General features: G+C 38.9%; 1 protein-coding gene across 1 annotated transcript in view; it reads right to left on the reverse strand.

The window, feature by feature from the left end:
• Nucleotides 1-19,755, reverse strand: part of KIAA1549L (KIAA1549 like) — a 60,094-nt gene that overhangs the window by 14,380 nt on the left and 25,959 nt on the right. The window contains exons 13-16 of the mRNA XM_042837216.1: nucleotides 18,904-19,031; nucleotides 8,534-8,712; nucleotides 6,655-6,872; nucleotides 2,962-3,091 (exon numbers count right to left, since the gene is read on the reverse strand). Coding sequence (XP_042693150.1) covers nucleotides 2,962-3,091; nucleotides 6,655-6,872; nucleotides 8,534-8,712; nucleotides 18,904-19,031 — 655 coding nt within the window. The remainder of the gene's footprint in view (nucleotides 1-2,961; nucleotides 3,092-6,654; nucleotides 6,873-8,533; nucleotides 8,713-18,903; nucleotides 19,032-19,755) is intronic.

The raw sequence follows: 19,755 nt of genomic DNA on the forward strand, positions 1-19,755 counted from the left end.
TTTTAGGTGAAGATGACCATCCCCAAACCCTGGTTGGATTTATTAAAATTAGAAGATAGGTATCCTTCAACAATAACCCATTGATAAAAAGGTGCTATAAAACTAAACACTGAGAATACTGAGAATACCAAACAGTAGTGTGCATAAAAAGCTACACATTCTGTACAGACAGGTAGGTGATTACTGACCTTATATTCTGATCATTACTATTATTGGGAATAAAATATTTTAGACAACTGTGACTGAAATAATAGATATCTTTATCTGAGGGAAACTATTTACAAAATATTAAATAAAAAAAAAATCAAATAAAACATTAGCATGGAGTGAGAGATTTTCGAGCTCTTATTTTCCTATTTACAGAGCAGGGCAAAATTGGGCAGATCACCCAAAAACCATTGTGATTTTGTCGTGCGTGTCGATCTAACCGTTCTCAAGCTTTCTTCAAGATTCTAGGGAAACAATCTATGTTATTTAAAAACTAAACAAAAACCCCCACAAGCAACCACCACCATTTGTCATGGCTGGGAAGCTAAAACACCACGTATCCTAGGCAGGCTGGTAACAGCTCAAAAAATAAAAAGCAATTTGTTACTCTTCAAAAATCTCACGACTTGAAGGTAACGCAGAGTATCCGCTTCATGAATTTCCTCATTTGGAATGGCTTATCAAACACAACTTCCATGCTAAGTTGGTGAAATTGATGTTAAATCATGTAGTAGAAGGAGAAGGTTAAAAGAGTGGATCCTTTAAAACAGCAAAGCAGATGTCAAAACACTGTACAAGATGTTATTAGGTAAAAAAGAAAGGACACGAGGTCCAGCATACAAAGCAGCCCTAATTCATAAACGCATTATAGCATTACTGAGCTTTTTAACACCTCTTCTCAGTGGACCGCCACATAGCCCTAACAGCTGAAGAAACTAATCCAATAAAATAATTCCTCTGGGCCAATACCTCAGCTCTAAACATCTGAAGTACTTACACCCATCTCCAGAGCTCAGACTTACAGTGGTGTTTTGAAGCACCACGATGGGATCAACATGGATTCCATGCATTAACGCAGATTTAAGCGCCAGCTTGTGCCTGGGAGAGCAAGCCTGTCAAAAGCTTGGCAAAGCACCAAGGTAGCTCAAATAGGAGGGAGGGAGATCAGCCCACGCTGCAAGCAGAGGCTGGAGAACTAGATTTCAACATCCTGTTCCATTTTCCCATGGCATTTTTCTGCTTTCAGACAAAAATACTTCCACTGTTCGAAGAGGTGCACTGCAGTGAATCTGCAGCACATCGGTCAAAGAGAATTTTATGTAACTTATGAGTTAAAAAAAAAAAAAAAAAAAAAGACTACACCAGGGACAATTCCCTCTGCCACAGTGCAGAAAGAAAAGCAAGGGAATCTTGTGTGAGATATGCTGTTGTCAGAGAATGTAACTATGCTGAGGAGATCATGAGCCTGCACGAGCTCATTATACCACTTGCAGGGCTTTTAAAAATTTTACTTGAAAATCTTTTCTATGCAATTTACACAACATATCCAAGTGTATTTCTAACATACACTTGGATACATATATGATATGCTCATTTTGCACTATTGGCAGGGGGCCATGTGTGCTGCTAGAGTGCTTTTAACATTCATTTCAGAAAGATTTTACCTATGAGAAACTACGTTTTAGTAGAATAAAAAAATTCCAGGCTCTTCTTGAAACACCTGATTTTCAGAATACAGAGGAAAGTCCAGCTTGATGATGAACTATTAAGAAAGTTAACACATAAGCAGGGCAAACACAAAAACCTTTCTTTTTTTGCAAAATGTAGGCTGTTTTAAGTGCAACAGGGTGGTTCTTTGCATTTCTTTCATTTTCTCTCTTTTTTATTTTTATTTTTTTTTGCAAGTTAGTGCAATATATTCTTATGCCTCAGAAAGCAGTGAGGCAGTCATTCCAATTACACGGCACAGCCTGACTCATACAATCTGATGGGAAGTGTCAACATGCAGGAAATGATTTTCAGAAACTCAAAAGCTGACTTCCAAAATCACTATCCGCCCCACTTAATTCTGTAAAATAAACTTTCCTGAACACATTCCTCGACCTTGATAAATTCATTCACCTTGCTAAAAATACATCCCTGCCAGCAGACAGTTAACAATTAACCAAGTTGGATGAACAATCACCAGATTAACTTTCTCATTTTCCAGAAATGCTTAGATCTTCTACAGGAATCGATCTTCAGGGTTGGCTGTGCTACAGCTTTCTGTATACGTAATGGACTGAAAAACTCTACTTTACCTTAAGAGTATGGGCTTTTTTCATCTTCAGTTTGGGTGCATGCTGTGTCAACTTAGACCCAGTGTATGTTCACCTTGCACAAAACAACTACCCTAAACTTATGCTGGCTGTGTGAGTTCCTTGGACCATAAACCAGTGCAGAATCTACTCTGCCTGGTTTTAACATTTAAATATTCAAAATTCTCCCAGTTCTGAGATAGTAAGAGGAGAACAAGAATGTGGCTATTTCCTAGGGGTTTTCCACAAACCACTGACATCTGGACTTCAGTGCAATTCCTAGAAGTTGGTTGTCCATTCTTCTGAATCAAGAGAGCAGCATAAGGGGTAAAGAAAAAATAGGATTTTAATTACATTGAAAAGATATTGGTATCCTGCAAGCAGTTGCATACTTGAAAGAACTATCTAAATTCAAAAATCAGTATTTTTGTAATAATGTTCCGAGAGCATTTTGTTTCTATTTCAGACAACAAAATGATGTAAAGTATAAAGTATGTTCAGCAGTCTGTGCTCAGAATATCCTGAGCCTCTTTCAGGATGCTGAGTGCACATAACGTCCTGTAAGGTCAAGCACCCGAGGACACTCTGGCTTGGAGCTTATCAACAGTTTTCCATTTTCAGGAATGAACTAAGTCTTGGCTGAGCCAATTTCACAGGATACACCTGATGCACTTACATCATATCCACTGTTACGGATTCCACGCCTGGGTCTTTCTCGAGTCACTAGGAGATCCATCTCAGTTTCTCCTGGGCTAGGACTGTTCAAAGACTGCCGGCTTCTGTATATGGAGTTCTTCATCTGTTGCCTATAAGACATCAGACAACAAAACAGTAAAATTAACAGAATATAAACAAACAAAAATTATTTTGTCATCATAAAGATCATAAAGAAAATGTCACTTTATTATAGGAGGTATATGGAACTCCCAGAAATCAACTGTAATTTAGAGAGATTGGAAATTTTGCTTGCTAGTAAAGAAAGTAAAATTAAGATACAGGCACCATATGGTAGAGTTTATCAATTAAAATACGTCCCTAGAAGATATCAGAACCCTTTCAGTGTTAGCTGGTATGACTTTATTTTTTAAATTTAAGTAGGTGCTGTTCCTAAAAAAAGTAACACCTTTCACACACCCAGATGGGGGGCAGAGATTTCGGTGACAAATTGTGAGCAGTGAGAAAGAAGTGGAACAATGTTCCATTGAAACAAACATCCAGCAAAGTGTACGAGAAAACAGGAGTGGGAGGAAACTGCTTGCAAGATGCTACATCAATATTTCTTATAACAAAACCAGGATAGATTCACAAAGAAAAATTAAAAACTGCTACATTTACAGAGATTCTAGTGACCAGCTCTTAGAAATTCTCTGGGGCATCTTGGAGATAAAAGTCTTGAGGTTAAGGTCAACAGGCAGAAAGAGAGTTACAAAAGACCCAGAGAGACTGACGTTTACACAAATCAGGAGGGATAAAGCATAGGCCAAAAAAAAGAAATCAAACTCAACAGCAACCAAGCTTTATATTTCTCATTAAACTAAGTAAATCAGATATGGCAATTTTTATGTTCCTGCATTGAAGGTCTCAAATTCTGTACAAGATTTATAACAGGCACATTAATACTTGGTTGATGCAGTTGTGATATCTTATAAGGGTTTCAGGTACACAACTCTCTTACATATGCAGATTCTTGACCTGATTACAAACTATTAAGGAAAAACTCAGAATAGGAGGTATAATCAGAAACATCTTTAAAAAAAACTGCCTGGAGACTGCCAATTAGCTCATTTATAAAAGCTTTACTAATGAGAAAGGAGGTATGAACACTAACAACTAGCATTCAAATGGGTTAGCGAATGCCTCCTGGGAGCACAACTGAAACATTTTATAACATTAATTTTAACATGCAGAAAACTCAAAAGAACCAAGAGCACAAAAAAATGTTTGTTCTTGAACAAATCAAACTATTAAGTGGCGATTTGTTGTAAATCACTTTTCAACAGCATTTCAAACAAAACCAAATTGCAGAAGTGATCTTGAATAATGCAATCAGCTGCACCTGTCTTATCCACTGTATTTCGGAAATGTTGGAATAACATTATTTAAGCCAGTGGAATACACACAAAAGAGGGAAAAAAGAAAAGGAAAACAGACTTTTCCCTAGAAATTTTGAAATCTTTGACTAACTTCTTAATGATTTAAAAGAAAACATTTTAAAATAGATGCTTATGTGCTGTAACAATAGCCATCGAAACAGTTATACAAAGCAGGAAACACTGTGAATCCAGTATTTCGATTTCACCCTAATCTTGATAGCTTTAAAAGAGTTTTTATTTCATTACGGAAACACAATTGTGTTGATTCATTCAGCAGTAACTTAAGCCACATTACCTTCAAGTTTTATTCAAGGTTTTCCTCTAGAAGTATGTTGTTTTAGTCATCATACTTTTACTTGCAAACTGAAGGCAAAAATGCTGCAATGTGTGCGTTAGCACATCCAGTTTTAATACAGACTTCAGAACACATCTGTTGGCAAGAAGTTCTTAAACATCTGCAACATCTGTAACGTTCTCAAAATGCTTAGCATCTTTATAGAGAAATGTGCCATAAGTGGTTCCTATTTCTCACTACGTACAGATACAGACTATATATTCAACAAGTAAATCCAGTCTCTTACGGTTCAGCCACAGAAGGGAATCATTTCTCTACAGTAGTGCACCTGCCTTCAAGCAGTTTCTATGATGCCAGTAATTGCAATCTCAAATAGACTATGACAGATCTACACAGCACATTAGAAAGCACACAGGGAAAAAAAAAGCGTTTGTAAACCTTTCAGCACATTGGCATACGAGCAAGCAAGCATTTGTATATTTAACAAAGAGCAGACGGTTAGCATTAAAGCTTCATGTGCAGTAGTTTAATCATTTCCCAGGTGCCACAGCATAAACATCCAAAGTAATGCCTAAGTCCTTCACTATATGTGCACCACAGCCATATCAGAATACTTATTTTTTTCATTTGCATCTCATGACAGACCGCAGACAGAGCGGGACTCCTGCATGTTAAGGGTTCAGTGTATTAACTTTCCATTGCTTTTGAAGCAGCTTATTGCCTACTCACTAGAAAGCAGCACAAGAAATTCATGCCTGAGGCCTTCCAGCAAGGATGTAAAACACCTTGTTAAGCCACCACCTTTATTCTCTATTGGACCGTGCAACACTGTCACCAGTCCATCAAGGGCTGCCATTTGACTCTACGCCTAAGAAAGTACACCTGATTGCAGTTGTTGCTCACATTCTGGATCAAAACTGCTTTTATAATTATCATTACAGTCTTTTTCATCTAAAAACACTGTTTTTCCACAGGAAAACTTTGGACTGAACTTTCCAGGAGATCCAAGACCATACCTCAAGGCAAAAGTACCATTTCCAGAGCAAATGTACTTTAATTTCCTCTTATAGATCAACTACTGCTAGTCCCCATTCACAGCAAGAATCAGAGCCTTTGTGATAAGAGGTGTAATGGCACACACGCTCTTTAGTAAGTCTTCCCCTCTTGCATTTTCATCACCCCTAAGAAGGAGGAAACTGAATACTACGCCATCCCTCTCTTGGGCTACACTGGCTAGGACTGGTGTCATCTCCTCCTTTGAATGTGTCAACTTGTGTATCAAGGAGCATCCAGCAGCAGAGCAGGTCCATCCGCCTACGCAGGCAGAGTTGGCACTTACCTCACCCTCTCATTTTTAAAGCAAGGAGACAAATATTGCTATGTTACTTTCAAAAGACAACAAAGCATTAACCAAACCACAGTATTGTTACATAACCTGCTAGCTTCATGTTACAGGTAATTCACCTGAATTGACTCTCTCTCTGTTTAGGACACAGGAAGGCACATGCACATTCTTGTGGATATTCCTGCAGGATTTACTGAATATGCAGGCACTGTAGAGGCTGCAATCCCCTATGCCTACAGCAATAGCTACATTCGGATAAAGATAGTACCAAAATAATAACATCACTGAACTTCGGAAAATAATTCACATGCTAACTTCCTGGCTTAAGTCTACTCTCCGTATTTACGAATAAAAATTATACTGCTTTTTTCATTTACTTGGAAAATGACAGAAAAACTTGGAACAGTCCCTTCCCATATTTTCTTTGCCTTTCAATTTACTTCTTTTTAATCACACGCCATTTTTATCAGATTACGTGCCTTCATAAATAATCACGGGCTATGTCGATTTTCTTCATGAAGTGGGAGGGATCAATCAGCAAACATTTGCCTGCTTAAGAACAGACCTTCCAATTCCTCAAAACCCCTGGACAGCAAGTTTTGTCCCAGAGGAAGAGCTGCATATAAAAATTCTCACCTGTTCTTAGGCTCAGCAAACGGAGATGAAACATCTGGATCGGGATCCAAAATGTGGTCAATTTCTTTCTGGTTTTTCTCATACATCCTTTTTCTGTCTGTCAACCCCTTGCTGTTGTCAACCTGTGGGAAATCATAGTACCCCTTCCTCTTGGCTTTCAAACGCAGCTTGTTGCGGTAATGCTCTATATCGGACTTCTGCTTCAAAGCCTTGTTCACCTAAAAGGCAAAAAGATGTTTCGAGGACTGTGCTGGGCTGACTGCTTCCAAACAGTACTCTTAGAGCATGTTTGATGCGCTTCATGTGTCATTTTACAGAGTGCTTTCTGTACCACACCGTGCCATCTGTAAGCAGCGAGGAACTGCAAGTGAACAGAGTTGCTGCATTTTTTATGGTTTGGCAGATGGTTAAATAATTTTAGCCTAAAATCTATGTACCATCTAAACAGTGACTCAGATACACCCACCGAAGAAAAACACTGATTATGTTAGTCAGTTGCTGTGACCCAAAGCAGTACTTGCTTCTGGAGACACTGGGAAGAAGTCACTAATGAAAATTACTGCAGGGTCCAGGAAGTACTGAGCCAGCACCTCTGGCTAAAGAAAACCACAAATAATTCATCGCTGATGGCTGGGGAAGTATTTTGGTGAGATGTCATCATAGGCTCATGTACGGTTATCTCAGAAATTTGTTCTGGGACCCTACCAGAAATAAAACCCTAAAATAAACTAGGTATCTTGTCTGACCTGGTGCATGTCACATTCCTATGGACACTTCTAAGTATTAAAAAAAATCATAATAATCTCCTGCTTCACATTGTTGGTTAGGGGAAAGGTAGTAATTTGCTTGGGATTTGCTCATTTCAGAGGCAGTTCTACATTCCTCTCACAATTTCCAAAATATGTATGTACAGAAAAGTGCATAGAAACTAGGAACATCATTCTGTTGGCTTATATAAATGATGAATTCTAGATAAGCCTTTCCCTGCGTTTAGAAATTGCATGGCACATCAGGGCTTAAAATACAAGCATGAAATAGACCATGACACACTGCTTAATCCAGGCCCACATGGGAAAGCCATGACACCGTCTGTTACTGCGTTTCTGGTGGCAGCACACAGAACAGCAGCAGAGAGATTCACGCTGATCTCTGAATAGCTGTTGCAGTGCAAGTTTGCAAACAAGAAACCTCTCAGGCTTGTACATCCTCTTTAAGAACTCTATGTAGCATCATAGAATAGTTTGGGTTGGAAGAGACCTTTAAGATCATCTAATTCTAAACCCCCCCATATGAACCTCAGTCCTTTGTGAACGTATTTCTCAAAAAAAGACCTACATAATCTCAATACACAAGTATAGGAGTCAAAGCATGGTTTTTAGTCAGCATCTCAATCTTTGCCATTCCACCTTGTTCCCAGGAAACAGCTGTGCCCTTTGTGCACAGGCTGGAATGCAGACTGAGCAAAGCCATGGTCCTGCTCTATGCCTTCTCACTTTGAATGAGAAGTACTGCTCAGTATAGAAAGGGTAGATTGGGATCCAGATCTACAGTCTCCAAGTTTACCTACAAAATTCACACGGAGAAAGACCTTGATCTCTCTGCTCTTATTACTTGTTCTCTTAAAATGAATATGATAAAATGGAAAGATATTAAGTTAAGAACATAGAAAGTTGCCTCTTCCAAGGTCACATACATTCACATACGCAATAAGGAAACAGATTTAAATTCTTTGACCTTGGAGCCCACAGTGGTACCTGGAGCTTTATACGGAATCAGAGAGAAAAGTTCCTACTAATCCCCAACTCCAATAGGCTTAAGATGATGCCACCTCTGGATAGAGCCAAGGAAATAGCTGCAGACATTATCAGATGGTCCTTACCTCTCCATTAATGATGGCAGATTCCTGACTTCTATCTGATGCAGCATGAACAGCAGGTAGTGCCACAGGTTTGATAGCAATCAGCTGTACAGATCCAGAAGAGGTGTCAAAGGGGTCAATGGCAGATTTGGCAATGTTATCAAAGAGAATGCCTCCTTCCTCTTCATCACTGATGGGTACTAAAGCACATCAAACATTCAGCATAAAGAGATACTTTTACTGCATTTTAAAGGTAAAATTCAATGAGTGCATGCTTAGAATTAATAATATGCTTAGAACACTTCAAGAGCAGGTCTAGGAGACTTTCACACTGAAAAAAAATCCCATTAGATTATAGATGGCATTCAGCATTCCAAGAATAATATAGCATTCCCCCAAAAAAGTTGATTTCCAATATGCACTAATAAGCTGAAAAGAAAACAAGAAGAATAGCAAAGAAAATGCTATGAAAAAGGCAACTAAACTCAAAAGTACCTTTTCTTACATTTCACATGGAAAAGACGTTACACCCACATCAAAGAAGCTGCCATGTGCTAAGGGTCTGTAGCTATTCCTGATCTAAACAGACATTTATTTTTCAGTGTCTTACAGTGTAAAAACATGATGTTCTCAAAATCTACTGACTTTAGCGAAAGGTATTAATTTAAAAAATAACATCTGTTAAAATGAAAACACAAATGTTGCATGTTAAGACATGCTTAAGAAACTAAGAGCATCCAAGTACTCTTTTTCACTTCACAAAGAAGTACCTCCAATGGCTGTAAAGGTAAGGCATCAGAATTTGTTGAGAGATAGGAGATTTGGAAATCTTCAAACTTAAATGCCACAGTGAAACACCTTTATTTTTATGTAACTTTCACATACAATCAGGCTCCTTCAACTCCAAATTTCATTTGTGAAGCTGCGCTACTTTGTCAGCTGTTGAATCTTAAACCTAACTTTATCTTCCTTTTGGAATAAAAGATTGACTCTAAAACACAAGCACAAATTCTACAAAGGGATTCTTGCAAACATTTTTGAATAATTGTGCTATTGAAGGGAAGAATGTTTGCTCCCTATCTTAAGTGACAGGAGCAGAGATCCTCTGCTAAAGAACAAAGTGGTCTGCTCTAAATTTATTTCCTCTGAAATTACACTCTGTTTTAATATTTAATCACTGCAAAAATTACAATGGACTTGTATAAGCTCAACAGTTAAGACAGTCAATGATTTTTGTTAAAAAAAAAAAAAAAAAAGATTTGACAGTGGTAATAAAATATGAACCCAGTGAGTAAGCTTATTATCCTTCTGTGCATTCAGCATAGACTGGAGCTGACACTACTTAATCTTTTGAGAACTATATGGGTGACATCACTGTATCATTAAATACTGTCCTTCTAGCTTCACAGAACTGTCCAAATACGATAGAGAGTCTTTAGCCTGCCTCAAATCCCCCGTCCATCCCAGGGTTGTTCAAAGTCCGAATCTGAATGCTTGCAGAAGTGAGCACACCACAAGCCTGACTCGCTGGAATTAAATAGCCAGGCTCCCACTGACGGCCATGCTTCAGGATCTCATAGAAGCAAAATCTGATGAACAAAGAGCTAAGTGCCTATCACAGGCAGCACCTCAATAGGAAAGCATTTACATCACAATGATTATAAAAGGAAAGCACACATTCTTCCCTCTGGGTATTTCAAATACGCTCAGTTATCACAGAAGCTGCCTGATGCAGTTCTGGTTTGGCTTTTTTTTCCCCCTGTAATTCACTACAGAAGCTTCCATGCTACCCTAATGAGCTACCTCATTGGTGTCAGGGCCTAAAAGAGGTGATGGCTATCTTAATTATATCCTGCATGAGCAAAGGTGGTCTCTCCCAACAATTCAAGTGAGCTTGGATAGCATCCCACCTGTGGTTCACGTACCAAGAAGTTGTGTAATCACTTCTCCTTTGCTACTGCCTCTGTGTTTGCCTGAACCAGGCATAGCAAAAAAGGTGGTTAAGCATCAACTTATGAAATCTGACTCTCTTCAAACATTTTCTGCATATCTTACTTCACACAGAAAGCATCAAGAAGTGCAGCTGGTTGCACCCCAATGTTTCACAAGGACTCGGCTTGCCAAGGACCAGCTGTGATCAGGCACCCACAGAGCATGGCTAGCTACCAATTTATGGGTTGCCTCCTCAGACCTCATTTCAGGATCAGAAGCCTGCATGTTTACCTAATCAGAGCTCCTCCAGTCCTAAGATACATTAAAAAAAAAAAATTAAGGTAGAGAATCCTTAATAACGTATGGCAACCCTTTCTGATGTGGTGAATGAATGCAGAAGGCACAAGGGTCAGCCTTCTCATTTCTGAGTACAGCTCCTGCATCTAGCATAGCGTCATTTGCAAGGAAATAATAAGTAAGTGGAACTAGAAATTGGAAGTGGAATTGGAATTCCACCTTAGCTTAGCATTTGTTCATTAAATGGTATTTACGATATAAAAGTATTTTTTCAATTGCCCTTTTTTCACTGAAGAGCAATAAAGAGCCCAAGATCCACAGTTACCAGCGTGTTGCTGCAGTTCAGATTGGCAGTGAACCATAAGCAAACGCACTGGGAATTTCAATACTTGCTCCTATCTGTCTCCTTCAGAGAGAATTTCACAGCAAGTTTGACAGGACTGAACCACAGCCACCCCTAACTTCAACGAATCAAAAAGGAAGCTCACAGAGAAGTGGAAGTCCTTCAGTGTTTGCTCCTGATGTGCACTCCTGCCAGGGTAATTCCAGCCCTCTCAATGCTTCAGCTAGGTGAGCTGGATGGTCACAGGAAATTTTAGGAAACCACACAGGTGTTCTTGCTCCCTTGCTTATTATAATTAGCAAACTTGCTTATTATATTTAGCAATACGTAATTAAAGCAATGCTTTTGATTTCTTTTCTTAAACAGATGCACACAAGCATTTATAAGGCTTCACTGCTCCTCCAACTCTTGCTTGTACTGTGTGCATGCATATATTGCAAGACTCAAAAGTTCAGTGGAACAAAGTGGAAAAAAAACCACCTATTTAATCACCTACTTAATAGTAATGCACCTTCTTTGAAACATCTTGTGCTAGATATTTCATGCCACGTGATTCATTGAGACTGAATTACCCTACTTTATCTTTCTTTGACTGAAGTACATTAAGATTTATCCAAAGCAATCATTTAGTCATGTTGAGGAATTGCAGTGAGGATCACTGTGGCCCTGGGTTTTTGGCCATGACTGGAAGTTTATCTACACACCACTAGCTGTTAGTATACAAGATTTGCTAGATAAACGCTGCTTAAGACATTCTAGCCTTACCTTTCAGGGCAATTCTACATAGCTTTCAGAAGGCAATGCCAGCAGGTGGTGCTACCCACTTGTACCACTGGTGCTCCAGTGGTGGAGGAGCATCTGAGAGGATAGCTCTGCATGTTTGAAAATTCATGTAGGATATTCTGCTGTTAGTGTTATTAACTTATATAAGAAAAAAAAGAAATGGCCTGCGTCAGACTAAGATTCCCAAAGATGCACTGCCTGTCTTTCTCAGAAGCAAAAATTTCACAGATTCTGAAATCCCCAGAAAAAAGAATGGCATCTTCAGAGGAGAAACATGGAAATCAGCAGCTGGGAAACATCTGCACAAGCAGGCAGAATGCTCTGCCTTTTCTTAGGTCTTTCAGAGAAGCCTTAAAATTTACTTTGGATAAAGCAAACGTGAAGATCATGACCATGTGTACAACATGCAATCAATTCGGAGTAATGGAAGGACATAAAACAATAAGAAAACAAATGGAGTATATTCAATGAAGACCTTAAATTTGACAGAGAGAATGATGTCACAGATCTGAAAAGCTACCTCATTAGGAAAAAGTCTGCATTGGAGTATTTCAAGCAGAAACCCTGGCTACTTCATGAAAATTACATTAGTAGCAGGGAAATTTTCATTTTAGAGTAAATCTCACTATTTGGGAAAAAAGTTAGAAATTTTTAAAGTCATTCTCCATGTCAACTGACTGTCTCCAAAATGATAGAAACCAGAGATTTTAGCAGTAAAGCAGTGTTCGCTGCTGGAGGAGTTTATATGACACGTTTCCTAAATTAGTCCTGAACCTATTCAGGACTGAAATTCTTCTCTCTAAGACATTGCAGTATAACAGTACATTTTTGCACACACGTACACCTCATTTCCAACACTTCCCCAGCAGTCAGACAGTACGATTCTAAGCCTTTCATAAACACCATAAATATTAAACTTTGAGGAAAAACAAACAAACAAACCCACCCCTTGTAGACTAAGAATAATAAAGCTCAATAATTTCTCCTGGATGTTAATTTTCTGATGTGGAAAGTCTTCTAAACACCAGGCCATATGTTTTAGGTATTGCAGTCCCACAGTCACACAGGATGTCTACTCTTCTATTCCCTGCTTGCATTGTTGAGCTTCTATGAATCTATTTTGACCTATAATCAACAACAAGGATTTCCACCTCTAAACAAATTTGTCCCATTTATTTCAACTTCAAATTCTTCCACAGTGTGTATTTCATAATGTTTGTACAGAATCCAGACTCATTACTTGGCTGGCATTTCTATAGCACCATCATAAGCATGCTTAATAACTAAAACAACTGACAATGTTGATGACAATAGAAATAAGTCAGATAGGGAAGGCATGCGCACTTACATCAGAAGACCATTCTTCAATAAAGTGATGCTCTACAAGCTTTAAAGCTCTGCAGAAATAATTTTCCACATGGACAACAAAGCCATGGATTTGCTTTCTTCAGTGCTGGCTTTTAGTAAAAGAGCATAACCATTCAGACTGCCACTGAATCTGATGGCATGAGCACCTACACACTCTGAACATCGTTCCTTGGATGAAAAATGCTGTCAGATTCAATTAAGTGGCAAAATAAAGTTCATCCATAGGGAAGGCAAACTTAATTTAAGAAATGTTTAATTGCACAGCCACCTGCCTGTCCCAGTTCATTCAGAGGTTTGTTACAACAGGCACATTCATTAGCAGCACAGGAAGGCTATTTTTCTTGCCCCCCAAAAAACAAGCACAGAAAGCAGCAAGAAATAGTATTGGCTACATCTGAAGAAACAAAGGGTTTGTGTCACTAGTAGGGTGCTACCAGGGTCATAGCATGCTCTGTAATTGAAACAAACAAAAGCCAGCAAAAGGAATGGAAAAAATATGGGGAAATATGCCACAGAACCCAAAAATCTATGGGGAGTTTCAACAAGAATCAACGCATGAAACTTTCTAGAGGCTCAGGGAGAATAGTATCTGTTGCCAAAATGAAGAATTTCAGCTGTACAAGTGAAGTTTGTTAATTCTTACCTCCTCCCATGATTGAATGTCAAGAAATGATTCCAGAGAAGTCTAGGCGTTTACTGAGAGGGGATGAAGAGTTAGGTAAAGACCCCAAAAACATTTATGTAAATGAAGCAGATGCCTCACGATAAGGCAACAAAGGATGAAAAGAACAGATTCTTCTATCGGCATGACAAATTCTTCCAAGCACTCTGATTTGTCAGCCTTTCAGAGGCAGAGACATTGCGAAAGGGAATCATTTCACTTCAAACCAGTGCATATGCTCTAGTGCAGTTGCCTTGGCTGCTATCATTCTGAAAATAGAAAGACAAGAACCTCCAAAGGAGATAGATACATCCCAATCAGCTGTGACCCTCTAGAGTCACCAGAGAGCTTGGTTACTTTACATTAGAAAGCCAACATTAAAGGACCAAAAACTGGCAAGATGAAGCCCTTTCCATTCTGATATTGTATCCCACCCAGCACAGGATGTTTCCCAGAATATGTCAGTCCCTCAAAAGGTACCCCTGTAGCAGTCTGTCAAAGCACACTGCTACATCACTGCGACTGCACTCAATTGCTTGTTAACATATTTCATTTCAATTTGAGTCACTGCAGACAACTGCTCAGAAATTCTGAAAGGCTGGCTGTATCACTGAGCCACATCAGACAGCGTGAAAAATGTGGCCCACACTTCTGTAGAATAAAGGAAGCAGTGTATCATAGCTCTGTGTGGTTACATCCAAAAAACACTTTGATTTTAGCTAAGTTAATAATACAGCCAAGCTTTCCTCCCAAGACTTTGTTCTTACCGACACCTGATTTTCGGAGATCTCAATCAGATGAACTACAAAGACTAGATGGAAAATAAATTAAAAATGTAAAAAGCTTCTGCCTGGACAGAGAAAATTATGCAGTCATATGAAAAGCTTCTGGTATCTTAAGAAGGAGTGAGGTCTTTGACTGAACTACTTCTGAAAAGTTAGATCTGTTTTTAAAAACAGCATCCAAATTGCTTGGAAGATGAGAATTGTTCCAGGTAGCATTCCTAGGGTCAGGAATGGAAGGTTTCTTACACAAGGAAGTTTGACTCCTTGTGAAATATTCATGTCATCTGTGCCTTTTTAAGCTGATGAGTTTCTAGTACAAACCTGGACTCAGCTACAAGACTTCTCAACTCAAGAGGTACAGAGCCATGTGTTTCATCAAGAACTGCAGGAAAACGATATCCTTCCATCTCCTTAACATACTTTTCATTCTTTCCCCCTCTCTCCCCCCAAAACAAACAAGGTTTCACACCCACCCAAAGATGCCAAAAGCAAGGTTGCAAGGTGAAGCACTCAAAGTCTCTAGAAAAAAAAAAAAAAAAAAAAAATGGCCTGTGTAACTTCTGCTGGATTTATCTTGTGAGGAACTAGAGAAAGGAAAGATTTTACTAGAGGCTGCTGCAATTCTTCAAGCATATGTGGATTCAGCCATTTGCTGAACATTGGGCCCTGGTAAAACAGCAGCTGAAAGTGCTGACGTTCTGTTGTTCTCTTCCATGCTCTCTTTTGAATGTGCCTCAGAAAATGTCAGAAACTCACAGTAATACTGTTGACCAATTAATTCACTTCATAGTCCTCGATCATGTGCAGTTGAGCATTGCTTAAAACAGGATTTCAGTCTAACTGTCCAAAGACAAAGGAAGCCCAACCCATTACCTTCCAGACAGAAAACTTTCTGTTAAAACATTAATTTGCAATAAAAACACAGAAAAAGGAATTATCTTACCAAAATGTATCACTATTGTAATATAAAGAGGTAATTTGTTCTGGTTTTCTTCAGAACCAAGGCTCAGCCAAAGAGTTCTCCTCATCCTCCAGACCACCAGGTGCTTAAGCCAAGCCTGTCAGCCTACTGTGGGATTTTACATTCTTCCCTCTCAGCCCCAACACAAAGCATTTGGAGTCAATTTTGATACAAACCATACAGAGTTCATGTACTGAGGTAACATCCAGTGCTGTCATTTTTCCATGCAACTAAATGTCAGCAAGAAATAGAATCTAAAATTGGTCTGTAACTATGGCAACTAATGAGCCATTCCAACATGGAGTCCCCACATCAAACATGTGACCATCAAGGGATTCATTCCAGTTTTAGGATTCTGCTTTTCAAAGAAAATATGCAGCTTCTCTTGCTGACATGTGTATTAGAGGTGGCAGCCTACAATCAGGCTAGAGCAGGTTTAGACAAACAGCTGAGACAAAAACAGCTTCTTAAACTGGAAGGAAAAACAGCCAAGATATTCTACTGATGCTAATCACACCAGATATAGATATTTCCTTCCAAAAAGAACAAAAAGCCAGAGATGACAACAGCATTTGAAATCATAGCACTGGGAAATAAAGCATAGCTCAGTGACAAAAAGTAAAGGTGCCTTGATTTTTTTTTATTTTTTTTTTTTTGTTGTTGTTGTTGTTGTTTTTCATTTCTACTTCAAGAGGCATTTGGTGTGACAACTCAAAAGTCAGAAACATCTGCACATGCATATGAGAATAAACGTGAGGCTGGTTCTGCAATTCTGGTAAGGCTATTTCCTTTTCCATGACCTAATCTTCCTTCTGTTTTGGGGAACTCTCTTAAACAGTTATGCTTCCAGCTAGAAAGTTCCCATCTCTTTCCCAGGAAACCATGTCAATCCCTCTCCATACTTTCTCCTGGAAACCACCAGGTGACCCATTCTAGGGCCACAGAAATGAAGTCCCTCCAGAAGTAGCTGGGCTCTCTAGCAGAAGGATAGCTCTGCACACAAGGTATTTCATGCACGGGTTCCTTCAAAGCCAGAATAACTAGATGGCAAGAGCTTATATTTCTCCCATCTTGTATATACGTTGCACTACTACTTTCTAAACAGGTAAATCCTTCTCTTTCATTTGCCATTGAAGTTCCAGATCTTGCTGCCAGCATGCAGATGCGGTAGGAACAAGTGGCAAGGATCCCCAGAATAAATGGAGTATGGAGGTTTCCCTATGGTGCTAGAAATCATTCATCTCTTTTGCTGCTCCAAACAAGGAAGACCTTAACCACATTAAAAAAAAAAAAAAAAAACCATCAGAGTTCATATCTTTTTCATATCTTTTTTTTTTCTCCAGAAGAGAGAAGGTAAAATAATCAAGGAAAGAAAGCAGTTACTAGTTTTCCAGCAGAAATTGAAAAGTACATAGTTATTGTTACCCAATAAATTTGAAGCTAAAATGAAATTAAGATTTGAAACAAAGGGTCAGGATTGCCATGTATACGTGGAAAGGTTTCTTTAAAAAAAAGTGTATGTTCTAGATAGAAATGCAGTACAGCCCAGGATGTTAGGTGTTAGTCAGTTTTTGAACAAGAAACTGGATACTCTTAACAATTTTCTTGGAAGATTTTAAATCTAACAAAGCAAAACAAAGAATACCACGAACTAAATTACTTTGCCAACAATTGTAAACATTACCTGATCCTTTTTTTTTTTTTAATATTAGCTTCCTGGAAGCTAGAAAAAAAAATAAATTAAATATAAATTAAATAAAAAATAATAAATAAATAAATTAATTAATTAAATATAAAAATAAATTAAAAATTTCAGCTTTTAACTCAGGAAACCATAAATGTCATTGTCTTGTAAAAAAGACAAATTTGAAATAGTAAAAAAAAAATTTTTTTAAAAAATATAATCGAAAAACCTACAGATTTATGGTCCTTAAAAGTTAAGGCAATTAAATTTTTTATCTTGATTATGAAGGAACAATTCTCTTTTAGATAGATCAGTAAGAATACCTGTTGTTACAGGACTGGAATACAGTCACATGTCTATTATGAAAAAGCACTGCAAGAAAGACACATTAACAAAGGAAAATGAACAACTTCCTTGTGTGTAAACCTGCATGAATCTCAGTGAAGCTGATTGAAAAAGAGAATACTATATTTACACCAATTATATTGTTCCCCAAAGATGCAGTGCTCTGTGATACACGAATAGAAAGAAACGAGGTCACTCACAAAAAGCAGAACGATTTTGCTGTACAGAACAAAGGCCATCTCTGGTGCTGTGTAGCTGTCACTATAGTGCACTGCGCTTCTGCTAAGGCAGCAGAGTACTTCTTTGCATGGCACTTTTGTATGATGAAGATGCAATGATGGCACAATGTCACACCAGGACTGCCATTAGAACACTCCACAGAAGCTGCTCAGGTGACTTACTGGAGAAAGGAGACCTATACTAAGATTTATTCTTTATCTGAGTCCTCACTTCCACACAAATATTTCTAACAAAGAAGAATTACAAATTCCTGTTACTAACAGAACCTAATGAGGCCAAATCCAATTTAATTCCTTCCCTTTAAGGGGAAGTGATCAATTGGTTCAAACACAGTGTTTTCTATTCGCATGGAGAATATAGCTACAGAAGTTGTAACTCAGAAAAAAATAGAGAGATTAACAAAAGAAAAGCAAGGAAGAAAGGGAGGATTGGACCCAGCTCTCAGCCAATGTTCCTGATACATCAAGTCACAGATCACCACTGCCAACCAAGGACTCACAAAACACATCCAGCACAGTGTTCTAAGAGCATCAGGAAACGCTGTCATTAAGTGCTGGTAACAAAAATCTATGATGTGGAGGATTAGAGATGGGAAGGTAAAGCTCTGAACATCTCACACTTTTCCAATTTATTTTTACCTATTTAATTAATTGGTATCAGAGCAGTAACGGAAATGAACAGCTTATACAGGAAAAAAAAAAAAGCTGTAAACCCATTCCACCTACTAGGCATCATTGCGTGTACAGCAGCTTGCTGGTTTAAAAACAAATGGAAAAATAAACAATCAAAACTTGCAGCGGCCCATGCGTAAAGTAAGCAGCACCCTGCTGCGTGTGAGAGCAAGAAATAACTGTCAGCAGCAAAACAGCTGCCGAAAGAAAACACCTGAAGGACAGCTAAAGGCACAGGAGGATGGCTGTGTCACATCCAGCACAGCAGTGGGCACCACGACAGGCGGCTGCAAGCAGCTCTCACCAGCAAACACTTCTCACCGTTTCTTTTCCTGCCTTCGTCTTTTGTCACTTTCTGCGGTGCCACGACTTTCTGCGGGGAGCTCCGGCTGGAGCTGGGCTTTCCCGACTCGTTGCTGATGATGGAGCCGTTCTGGCTCGGGGACCGACTGCAAGTAACCATAGCAACAAGAGAGGCTGTAAGTTTTTCACAAACCTTGTTTCAAGGTTATTTCATCTACACAGTTTGCACCACTGAGTTTTCAGGTCTGATTTTGTACCAAAACGGTATTGAATATAAATAGCATGCACAAACAGAGGAAAAACAGGAACAGACTGATGGCAGGAGAGCACTGCTCCTCAATTAGTTCAGGGCTGATAGGCATCTTAAGCCACACCAAAAGCAGGCACCTCTCATGCACAACCCTCACAATGACAGAAGTGGCATTGCAGAGGACAGAAATCCTTGTCATTAATTCTGTGTCATTATACAGCTAAAACGAACAAGACTCTTGCTGTTATAAATGCAGCTAAAATAATTTCTTCATTACTTCGCTTGCATCAGCACACAACTATTTTCTCAGCCACAATGCAAAATCCACTAATTCCCTTATCTTCTTTTTACCTCTTTGCACTGAGCACAGTTTAACCAGCTCCATTATCTGCTGAAACTCCTAAGAAAATGTTCTTTTGTTTGCAGGCATTGTATCTCCTTGCACTAGAACTGCCCCAGACAGGCTGAGGAGGGAGGGCACAGCAGCCCCCATCAGTGCTGGCTCTCAGCAAAGAGCAACCCTGAGAACACGCTCTGCTCTGGGTGCTCGGGATCAAGCTCTCAGCTCAAGTACTCTTCTTTTGGAGGTGGGCAGATGACTCAGTCTTAATGCACAACTC

This window comes from Centrocercus urophasianus, unplaced genomic scaffold, assembly GCF_019232065.1.
Source record: "Centrocercus urophasianus isolate 14NV4802_14NV808 unplaced genomic scaffold, USGS_Curo_1.0 seq_7, whole genome shotgun sequence".
In the NCBI taxonomy this organism is placed as follows: domain Eukaryota; kingdom Metazoa; phylum Chordata; class Aves; order Galliformes; family Phasianidae; genus Centrocercus; species Centrocercus urophasianus.